General features: G+C 37.8%; 1 protein-coding gene across 3 annotated transcripts; it reads left to right on the top strand.

Annotated features, from left to right (window-relative positions):
- The first annotated feature begins 1984 nt into the window (after positions 1-1984).
- LOC131321663 (uncharacterized) lies at positions 1985-4502 on the top strand. 3 transcript variants are annotated; one of them, XM_058352547.1, is made up of 2 exons: positions 1985-2148; positions 2287-4502. In XM_058352547.1, the coding sequence occupies exon 2, from the start codon at positions 2307-2309 to the stop codon at positions 4122-4124; it is 1818 nt and encodes a 605-aa protein (XP_058208530.1). In that variant the 5' UTR covers positions 1985-2148; positions 2287-2306; the 3' UTR covers positions 4125-4502. The 3 variants fall into 3 exon arrangements, with proteins under 3 accessions (XP_058208530.1, XP_058208531.1, XP_058208529.1); XM_058352548.1 differs by having other exon boundaries at positions 1993-2148; positions 2307-4502; XM_058352546.1 differs by having other exon boundaries at positions 1993-2148; positions 2226-4502.
- The last annotated feature ends 7644 nt before the right edge of the window (positions 4503-12146 follow it).

Here is a 12146-nt window from a genome sequence, read left to right as displayed (position 1 = left end):
AACTCCATCCGATGTATGTAGGTGCTCGATCCAATCATACCATTTTGAATCCGAAATGGGTCCCTCATGCTGTCTGTGGCCGTAGTCGGTGGCTCCCTTCGATTTCTTTAGCATTACCGTTCTAGTAATTGATGTCAAGTCAATTCGGATAAAGTTTGAGTTCAGCATCTATAATTGGGACACTTTCTTATTGATTTGGTAAAAATTCACGGTGCTAATTATTTCTTCATAAAGTAAACATGGGGGAGAAGATGTATCCACCTTTTTGTTTGGAGTAGTAATTTACCTTCTCCTAAACCACTTTTGAGACATCTTTTAGTGGATCGGTTGGCTCCCAAACACTTGCTCATTTTCAAAGTTTGAAAATTTGCTTTGACTAAACTAGAGAAATATTAACACTAAAATTGGATGGTTTTGGGGCACGGGGTACTGCAAGCTGTTGTGACTCGAAAATGGATTTCAACCCAACTTGAAAATTTAATTTGCACAAGTTTACATTGTAAAGCTCGACGAGTGAAATATTTGTATTGAAAACAAATTTATTGGATATCGATAACTTAGTGACCAAAGTACATTGTCCACCTTTTTGTTTGCGGTAGTAATTTACCTTCTCCTAAACCACTTTTGAGACATCTTTTAGTGGATCGGTTGGCTCCCAAGTACTTGCTCAATTTCAAAGTTTGAAAATTTGGTTTGACTAAACTAGAGAAATAAGACCTATAAAAAAAAAACTAGAGAAATAAGTAATAGAGTAAAATTGGACAGTTCTGATAATTAGGGCACGAGGCACAGCAAGCTGTTGTGACTCGAAAATGGTTTTCGACCCAACTTCAAAATTTAATTCGCATGGGTTTACATTGTAAAGCTCGACGAGTGAAATATTTGTATTGAAAACAAATTTATTGGATATCAATAACTTAGTGACCAAAGTGCGTTGTTTTTGGAATATGAATAACAAATATAATTTGTAAGTGACACTCTTAGGTAAAATTCATCTGATTATGTTGTTATTGATATCTACATAAATATTCTACTCATCAAGTTCTATGAAGTGAGCCGTTCGGGGAAAATGGATTTAAACTCGAGATGAACTAGTCTCAGTTAGTGGGAAAACATTTGTTCTTTTACTTAATATTAATATATTCCTGAAGGACGCTGCTACAGGTGCAACAGGCGGTGCACAGCAGCCGCGCACAAACCGCTTTTGCGCCCGTCTCGGGTCCCGCAAAGATAATCAGCGCCGCTCATTTTATTCAAAATACTTCGTTTAGGGCCCCTGTAAAAAATTACCTCAATCCGATATCGAAAAGGGGTGTTTACGAATCATCCAACTTTGCTTCAAAATTTAGCCTCCGATCATCTTTGCGGAACCTAAGACAGACGCAAAAAAAGTCTGTGTGCGGCTGCTGTGCACCGCCTGCTGTATCTGTAGCTTTACTGATTCCTGAAAGTAGAATTGATGATTCTTCTGATAATCAGAATAATGTTATTACCTAATGCATACTATACAAAACTACTACTCCATTCTTGTGGATAATTTTTTGTCACTAGAATAGCAATAACACTAGAATATCAATAACTTACTATTATTTTCTGATTCCTATATTTGGTGATTTTTTTTCTATATCCAGCCCTAATTATGGAAACAATTATTCGAGAATCACATCCAAATACATATTCATACACAAATATGTGGACTCCACAAACTGCATTCTTTGGCGTGTGTAAAACCCACAGACTTGTGTGTGATTGAAGTAGTAATGTTATGGAAATTGCCTTGCTAAAAAAGACAGCACGTGGCATCTCATAGTGTAAGCATTAAGCACCGCCTCGATATCCCAAAAGACAAGAATCTCCCACAAATCCCCGTGCTTGTCGCCGAGTACACCGTAATTTAGTTAAAAACCCGAGGGCGTTATCGTCAATATGTTTCTTCAACACTTTCTTCCTCCAGTAGCTCTCTATCCCACCTGTGACTCCCTCCCCTCCCCCCTTCCCTCCCTCTCTCTCTCTCTCTCCTCCTCCTCTTTCTTGCATTTACACACATCCATCTGATAAAAACAGATTTCCAGCTGCATTGAAAAGGAAAACCACCTTTGGCTCTTCTCCTCCACGCTTTTTTGCTGCAACATTCAAAAGCATTTAAAAGTAAGTTCAAGCTCACTCTTTTTTTTTTTGTTTACTATTTCTGCTACAATATTAAAAATTTCCCCGTTTGTCGGCAGATTTTCCGGTAAGACCAAGTAACATACATACATAATTAATCCTGTGGTGGGTATTTTCCAGTTTTACTTTTTCCCCTCCAGATGCCAGAAAAATCAGCAAATTCCGTTTCTTCATCATTCTCATGGAATGTCCTCCGGTTAAATCCCATGATCCATTGGTCTTTCAAGGTGCTAACTTCCTCTGTATTTCTTGTAATATTGATTGTTTGGGGGATTGATGGGTGGGGTGCTAGTAATTCCCAGATTGTTTTCAAGATTGGTAACAAATCCCAAACCCAGGATTATTTTGCTCCTAATGCTGCTTCTGTTCATCCTAATATCCCGAATCTGAACCAAACCCACGATTCTTTTAGTCCTTATATTGGTTCTATTCACCCTAATATTAGTAATCTAAACCAAACCCAGAAAAATTCCACTATCCCTACTAACCTCACACAAAATGACCCCAGAAAAGTTCCTACCTTGTGTGATTGGATTTCAGCTGAATTAGACCCAAACTACACCTCAAATCTCCTATCCGGATGGCTATCCCCAGGTGGGGTGGCATGCAATTATTCGAAAACAGCGGATATTTCAATTCCAGGTTTGGATAGTGAATCCCAGATTGAGTTATCCACTGGGGATATCCATGAGTTTGTTTTCCAAGCCTTGGATGAGGCAGGGAAGCCTAACTGTGTAGGCGGTGATTACTTTGAATTCGATGTATCCGGTGACCGGTGGAAGTCCCGGCCATCGGTTAAGGACTTTAACAATGGCACTTACTCTTTCTCTCTCCAAATCCACCCGGATTTCGCCGGTTTTTACAATCTCACCGTAGTACTTCTTTTCAGACATTATGAGGGTTTAAGGTTTTCCCCTCATAGATTCGCTGTTGACAAAGAACTTCGCAGGAAGCCAATCAAGTTTTACAAATCTCCAATGCAATTGCCACAATTGACTACTTGTAGCAAGTTTGATTTCTCGAGAAACGTGTGGTCGGGTCGGTGGACCCGACACGGGGAAAATGAGAGTTGTTCTGTCGATAACGAGGGGAGGTTCCGTTGCTTGGGGCAAGATTTTCCATGCCAAGTACCGTGGTGTCACGGTGCATTGGGGTTGTTAGAGAGCAATGGGTGGACGTATTCCACCCATTGCTCTTTTTCGCTGTTTTCCAGCGAGAGGGCCTGGAGTTGTTTGAGTGGGAAATGGTTATTCTTTTGGGGTGATTCGAATCACTGCGACACGATTAGGAATATGCTCCATTTTATCCTCGACATGAGGGAAATCAAAGTCGTCCCAAGACGGTTTGATATGAATGTAACGAACCCGAGGAATTCGTCTCAAGGGGTTCGGATTTCGAGCATTTTCAATGGCCACCAGAATGAATCGGCGAATTATAATGGGTTGAATTCGCTTCAGGACGATGAGTACAGAGAGTTTTTGAAGATGTATTTTTCCGGGGTAATTGTTCCTGATACAATTATAATGAATTCCGGGTTACATGATGGGGTATTCTGGAGAAATGTTAGGAGATTTACCGAGGGGGCGGAGAGGGCGGCGGCATTCTGGGCAGAGGTGGTGGGGGCGGTGAGAGAAAGGGGGGTGGTGCCGCCCGAGGTTATTTACAGGACTACGGTGGCGACCGGTGGCTATGCAAGGAGTTTGGCGTTTAATCCGAGTAAAATGGAGGCGTTCAATGGGGTGTTTCTGGAGAAGTTGAGGAAGTTTGGGGTGGTGAATTGGGTGGTAGATGATTTTGACATGACGTGGCCGTGGCATTTTGATAACCGGTGCAACGATGGGGTTCACTACGGCCGTGCTCCGGCTAAAATGCTGTGGAGGGACGGCCAGATTGGCCACCAGTATTTTGTGGACCTAATGTTGGGTCATGTGCTGCTCAATGCACTGTGCGCAAGATAGGGTCGGTTGCGACCATCAATGCACCGTCGGTCAGTACCCATAGAATCATTCGGTTGCTTTTTGGCGACATTTGCTAAACGTGCTCAGTTGGTCGTTAGAGGTTTTTTTTTGGCCAAAAGGTAGATGTTACAGCGGGAGATAGGGTTGCTCAAGAAGATCGAGATAACCAGTAAACGGATTTGAACCTGATTGATCCGTCTTTGCTCGGTTTCAATTTGCAGTTTTTGATGGTTCTGTATAATCAAAATCGGCAATATTTGTTGTTATTGGTTTTACCCTTCGAAATCATGATGAGAACTGAACCAATTTGGGTTAATCTTTCTGTATATGTACTGGACATGGCAAGTTCAAAATGATGATTTGGTTCATTCGGTAAGACCTGCAGAGTAGTAGTCAGTCATCACTGTCAAATGTAGAGCTGGACATCAATACGTACCCAGAGGTAAATTTTTCTCAATATCTTTCTTTAGACAAAAATTATCTCACGAGCGTTGCAATTGTCCAAAAAAAAAAAACCAAACCAAACCAAACCAAACCAATGTCATATACTTACCACGTAGTAAAGTACTACAAAAGCTACACGACATGTTGAGTACATTTTGGAATGAAAATGTCTCTTAAGTCGGCCTCCCTCGGCCTAAAATTCTAGCTCTGCCATTACATCAATAGTGCAATAGGGCATTGACAAGATGATTAATAAGAACTAGAGGCTGGGGCACAAACAATGCGTGTGCACGTTAGACTTTGACAATAGCTTTCCGTTTATTGTTTGATTGAATTTTTGCAAATTTGGTCAAAATCTAACGTGCACATGCATTGCGTGAGCCCGAGCTTCTAGTATGATAATAAGCACGAAACTACAAGCTGGCTTAACTTTTCTATGCTTTCAAATTGCCCATAAAGAACTATAAACAATGCACTCCCGGGCAAAGTCCCAAAATCAGTGTTTCATTTGATTACGTGGCAATCCTATAAAAACACATCTGGAAAAGAATTATTGTTATGAAATCCATCGCCAAACCACCATTCCAACGGAACCCAACTCGCTAAAAATGAATGCCTTTTTTTAAAGGTAAATATAGGAGTTTTTTTTTAGGGAATGTTAAAAAAAAAAAAAAACCCAATCCACAAAATAGCCTTTCCATAGGAACCTAACTCGCTCCAAAAATTGCGTTTGGGAAAAAAAACAAAAGCCAATCCACAATGTATAGCATTCAGATTTACAAAAGAAGCATCTATAAGAGACAATTAATTCTCTCGGGAAAAAAAATAAATAGCCAATCTACAATTTATAGCAGTTTAGATTAAAAAAAGACTTGCTGATTTTGCTACTCTCTTTTTTGTTAACGTCACTTCTCTGCAAGTGTATTTTTGCATAAAAAAATACACTTACAAGAGAATGACATTAACAAAAAAGAGAGTGACAAAATCATTTTCTAAAAAAAAGAAAAAGGAAGCATCTTTAAGAGACGAAACAATTCATAGGAAGTAGGAAAAGAAAGTGACAGGTGTGCCATTGATAAAGAAATGAATAAGTTTTAAGTCCTTATTTTTTAAAAAAAAAAAATTTAAATTCAAAAATTATAAGTTTATTAAAATCTAAAAATATGCAATATGGATCTTGTTTGAAAGATCTCGATGAGATCTTTTATACGATGTGAAAAAAATTAAAAATTTATTTTTCATTTACATTATTTTTGAGTTTGAAAATGTGAAATAAACTGCTTATTTTTTTAAAAAATTTCTAGAACGGAGCCTAAAAGGAAAACTTGGGGTAGCAATTGGGGATAAGAGCGGAGGAAGTTGTGCACGTAGTGGGGTAGAACAGTTTGTAGGTGGGTTTTTTTTTCTTAAATGTCTAATATATCCTTACAATTAACTGTTTTGTTTTGTCTGTTTTTTCTCTTAAGAGGGTATTTATAAAAAAATAAAATACCAGACAGGAGAGACACCAGAGTGGTGCTCCCTCTTTATATATTAGAATAGATTTTAAAGTTACATGAAGAAAAAAAATAATCTTTTTCCCCTAATTATGTTATGCCAATATTAACATAATATCCGATGAAGAAGATCTTTTGTATGAATGACCTTCCTTGCCAGACATTCAAAATGAACGATTTGGATCACCGTTTTGCAGAATTCACAAGCTTTCAAAATTGAAACATATATAAGAAATAGTACTGGTAGTAAAGAGGATTAGGCACTGAGCTGAGCGGCGAGCGGCGAGCGGCGAGCCTATTCCTAGCTACAACAGGACCAGTTACTGTTTGTGTTGCGGTAGCTTTGGCAAATGCCAGCTGGAATGACAAGAATTTTGATTCGACAAAAAAGTGAGGTGGTTGCTTTTGGAGGCATGATAATTATTATGGGTAGTCCCACATCTAAACCTACCTATCTAGCGGATCCGGAGGCGCCAGAGTGCACCTCCCGCACTGTACGTGTAATGTGATCAATTTGGCTGTTCATTTTGGTAATAGACGGTTCAGATTTTTATCCGAATAATGGACAATTAAGATTTGTAGGAGCTCAGATTAAATCCGAGCCGTCCATGTCGAGATAGACGACTAGATCGACCGCACTATACAGTGTAGTGCAGCGGGTGCACTACAGCCCCTCTCATTCCCTATCTAGCTGTATGCAAATACAAACAGAACCGAGGACCATGTAGTGCACCCCTACATTACAGTACCACACGTAAACTTAAATTCCAAAATTTAGAATATTATGAATTTTCACTCTCAATATACATACTGCAGAAATACATAATTAGATTCGCAAGAAAGTTACTAATCTGGATCCATGTAGATATATACTATATAAAAGATAAGCTCTAAGATCCAACCTTAATAGAGGAAATAGTAGATCCAATCCACAATACAACAAGAGCAAAAATCCATAATACAACAAGAGCAAAGCTCTCAGAAGAAGAAAGGTTTCTCTCTCTTTCTGGAACAACCCGTAAATTTTATCATTAATAATATCATTTAAAAAGTATTATTTGTAATAATAATTTTTTTTTCCTTAATAGATATATACAAATATAATTATCTTATCTTATCTTTATTTGCATGCATGCACACTCCTTCCGCCTCTTCTTTTCCTATTCAGTCTTTACTTTCTCACTGATCATATATTCGTCTTTATTTTGTCCATCTCAAAGCCCAAGAGATAGAATTTTCATTAATACAATCTTATCACCCTCTTCAAAATTCTTCTATAAATATCTCATCACTTCGGTCCTAGGGTACACTACGATACTCCTCATACCCCACCAGTCCAAAAGAGAGAAAAATCGGAAAAAATCAAGCTCCAATCCATAGAGTTTTAGAGAGAGAGAGAAAAGTGAGTTTTGTACCAAGACCCAATCGAAATCCAATTCGATCGTTCCAAACACCTTCTACGACCCCTAGCATCACCAAACACCCCTCAATTCGATCCCAAGGTCTCGATCAAAGAACTCGAAGTCTTCTTTCCCAAAATTCAAGATTCGTTTTTAAATCAATCCGATCCAATTCAAGGTATTATGATCCTTCTCCTACCTCTTCCTAAGTATATTTAGACCTTAAATGATGATTTTAATGAGTTGGAATGAAAGAAATCTGTTCACGGATCGAAACCCAGTGATCCGAAGTTTTGCTCCGTTTTTCTTTTTTTTTTGAACGACCACTGTTCCTTGACGTAGCACTGTTCCTGGACGAAATGTTATTTTTGGAAGATTAACACTAAAAATACAGTTAACCCCCTTATGCTATTGAATATATTGTTTTGGCCTAAAAGTTAAATGATATGTCATCTACAAATTGTAGTTTTAACCCCAAGATAGTTAACCGTATAATTTCGGCCCTGGTAAAGTTAATAGAATTACGATTTAGTCCTTTAATTAAATAAGGTTACTGTACCGACCGGACAACGTATTTTTCAGTTACAAGTATAACCTCGATTTTTAAATTGGTGCTTGTTAACCATAAAATGGACTAATACAAGCCTAGACTTTTTTTTGTTATATAAATTTTTATTTGATAAAGTTTCTTGTATTATTATTAACTTCTTGACCATACAAGACTAAGGGCAACGACCTATTAATAAAAGGTTGCGTGATTGTATTGCTTATTAATTGTTTTAATTATTATTGATTAATTGTATATTGCGCCGATACTTGATTTGAATGCTAGATTGGACCCTAGAGACATAGGGTGGTATGCGAATAGAATTCACCTAGACGATACTAGGTAATGGATGAAATGGAAAATTTTATTTTTAGATATGCCTGCAGGCGGGATTTTGAGATGTGATGAGACTTATGATGAGATTAAAACTGGCGGGAGTCCAGTGACGAATTGATAGACTGACGGGAGTCCAGTGATGATTGTGAAGTAGTTTGTGAAGTGGTGTATAAGATAAGCAAACCCTAGTTGTGATTCAGGCATGATAAGCTTTGCTTTCCCTTTGTTGTAGTTATTGGGGTGCACACTCGGTATATAACTTAGGTGTATCTGCGACAGCAAAGAGAAGTGATCTCATGGGACCGAGCATTGCTAGCGGTTGGGGAGGAAAGATCTTGTGGATGAGATCTTAGATTTCACATTAGAAAGATGAATACTAATAAATTGGTATTTGTAAATCTATGTTCTACTTTTCGCATCTTTATTATCCTTTTACTTGCTAGTTGTAAAGTAAGAGGGGTAGTTGAGTTGGATTATTCTACTGTGTGATTTATCACTCACGGATATGTCTGTATCCTGGTAAATCGGTTGCTTCAGCGATCAATTTGTCAGAGGGTGCAGGATTCAATGGAGGGGATTCTATGATGATGCAGTTCGACACGGAAAGAATATCAAGAACGGAGATCGAGTTTGTTCGGGATTCGTGTCAAGTCTAGAGTCAGCTCTGAAGTTAATGTATTTTGATTCAGTAAATTTATCTTGAGATTGTAATAGCTAAACTTTTATTTTGAAATTTTTTATTTATTTAGCAAAATTTTCCTAAAGAATTATTTTATTTTGCTCCCGAAAAATCGGGGCGTTACACTTTCCCCTCTATACAATATGTTTAGTGTTCATTGCTTACATTTTGATAGGAAAAAATTGAACATATTATTTAATAGGCAGAGAGAGGACCCACTCCTCCTCTTAAGTTCTTCGTCTCCCTATCCCGAGTTGTCCAAAACCTAAACTATTGATTCAGGATTGGCTCATAAATTTTAGAAGATAGAAGCGAACCTCTTGAATGAGATTTCCTTATATTTTTCATACAAAAGTTGGTCTACAAAGAGTTTCATAAAAAAATCATTACAAAAGATTTACCATTACAAAATATAAGCATATAGTTATCCCAAAAAAATGAAACCATTACAATATTTCAAAATCCATCATTTGAAAATTAATCTTCTCAATTCCATTCCACTGTCTATTTCATTCTATCGAACCAAACATACCATAATGAATTATGGCCTATGGGAGTTGCTAATCTGTGTATTCCACCGTTGAGCCTATTTTGTGTAAAGGAGACTTAGAGCAATTTTTTTTGTTTTTATTTCGGGGGGGGGGGGGGGGGGGGGGGGGGTGGCGGTGGGGGGGTGGCGGGCATGCATGCATACATATATATAGGGGTCATAGAATTTTTTGGACCCGCATTTTTAGCCTTTTTTAGAGCCCGAAGCTCATGCTTCTGTCGCCTATCCTCTAAGCCGGCCCTGCATTGATTATGGAGATAGGCGATTTGGATTACGCACTACATATCTATAGTGCAGCCCTGGGGGACCCTGGGTCCATGCCGACATGCATAATGGGGTAGTTATTGAAAATTTCATTTTTGGGTCGAATTATTGCCAGTTCTTGGCTCCATAATCCAATATGGGGCCATATCTTGCCAGTCGTCTTGACTCCAACCACATGTGGTTTCTGGTTACTCTTGTATTGGTAATTCATTATCTCTTATCACCATCTGGAAATAATTTGTTTATCAATTAGTAGTTAGAAAGCTCCAAATTCTCCATGGAGATGTCTTGCTAAGGAGTATATATTATGATTTGGAACGTTGTAGATTCTTACCATATTAAATATTATAGTGTATGCTAACCTTTTTTAAATGTGTTTCTTTCCCTGCCTGGTAGTAGAAAGGGGACTTTTTATTTTGATGCATCTGTCCATGAAAAATGGATATGGTCATGTATTTTTAAAATCTTGTTGTCCGATGCCAAAATCCGAATTGCATACCGAACAAAGAAAGGAACTCGTTGAATTGAAAAATCTAGTATTTTTTGCTCACTTGATTTTTGAAATGAATACCTAAAATGAACCCTACTTCAAGTCTCAGAACAAATTACTTCCACGGGAAATGGAAGTTTTCTCCAAATGTCACAATTTAGATTAGGAACTGGTATACAGGTACAACATCCAGTCAACCGATGCAGCAATCCGTCAACACACGCGACTTGGTTCCTATTCGTATGCGTGGAATAATCAATCTTGCAATGATACAAACTTCCCCCATTTGCTCAACTCTGAAAAGCACCAAGCATATATCAAGGTCCTATCCGGGCCATCCGGCCTATGTCCATACGTTCGGTGATAATCCGCTAACGCTAACATTCAACTTCCGCGTTGATAAGTTGCGTGCCAACCCACCAAGAGTGGCTTCACCATCTGGGTAGAATCAAGTATCGGGTCTTTCCCTAGTTTTGGTAGAGCAGTCTAGTCCGTAGTCATTGGATTACAATCATAATACACAACCTTATCAGGTAAGTTAGAGCAACACAAATCAGAATAGAAAGGAAAGGAAATAGGTTTTTTTTCGAGACTTTACGAGGTAATGACAGAAATGTTAAACAACCCCAAAAGTTGTTATATATACCTTGTATCCCAATGTAATCCTAGTTGCGGCAGTGTGCCAATGCACTAGGAAGGTGCAGGGTGGCTCAACGTGCCGGTCAATCTGTAAAGTAGGTTGGGTAGACCACTTACGAAAAAAATCAAATTGATCGGGTACCATTAGAGAGAAACATATTTTCTGTTAGTTTTTAGACGGAGGTTAACGGTAGGGGTTTAATTGATAAATTTTTTAATACGTCAGGTGTCTATGTGATGTTTTGTTAAAGTTAGGCGTCCATGTGTGATTTGCATGAAAGGTAAGATGCTAAGATGAACTTGTCAGTATAATCTCTAAACTATACTGCGAGTCAACTAGTCAAGTTTGTCTTGATTACGTGGATACTAATGCTCAATTAACTTAAAATTTTTTTTGAACTCATGTAATGTTGTGCAATCTCTACAAATTAATAATTCAAATCATGATGAAAAAGTTTCGATTGAGCACACTGAGACGCCCTACACTCCATAGTGCATTGACGCACTATGGGAATTTGTTGTTGTGATACTTGGCCTCGTAGAACCCGCGTGAACGGTGCACCGTTAAAAATAGAGAAGGTTTGACATTTGGAATAGTAAAACTATAATAGAAAAGAAAATTGAAATAAGAAATCTTAGAACTTGTTTGGAACTTGGGAAAAAGAAAGAAAAGTGTGGAAGGAAATTATTTTTTGTTTTGCTATTTTTCTTCTCGTTTCCTCTCAATTCATACAAGGAAAATTCATTTTCCCTTCATTTTTTTTTCCTTTCCATTGGTTCCAAACATTTTTTTCTTAATTTATCATATTCACCAATTCTCTTTGGCTGCTAATTTTGCCAGTCCCTTTTTTGTTAACGCCACTCTCCTGTAAGTGTATTTTTGCACCAAAAAATACACTTGCAGGGGAGTGGCGTTAACAAAAAAAAGAGTGACAAAATCATTTTCCTTCTCTTTTTGCAAATAACAAATCAAACAAGAAGGAAAAAAGGTAGTAATTGATTTGATTATCGCACTCTATTTTTATAATTTGCTAACCATAGTTCACTATTTATCTTTAGATCGACAAGACTAAAAGACAAACAGCGAGGTGTGGTTATCAAAAAATAGAGTGTCAAAATCATTATCGGATAAAAAATTTGTTTATTTTCTTTCCGTCTTCCTTTAATTAGCCGCGAA

The sequence above is a fragment of the Rhododendron vialii genome, chromosome 4a (genome assembly GCF_030253575.1).
Source record: "Rhododendron vialii isolate Sample 1 chromosome 4a, ASM3025357v1".
NCBI classification, from domain to species: Eukaryota; Viridiplantae; Streptophyta; class Magnoliopsida; order Ericales; family Ericaceae; genus Rhododendron; species Rhododendron vialii.
This window is presented reverse-complemented; position numbering and strand designations above follow the sequence as displayed.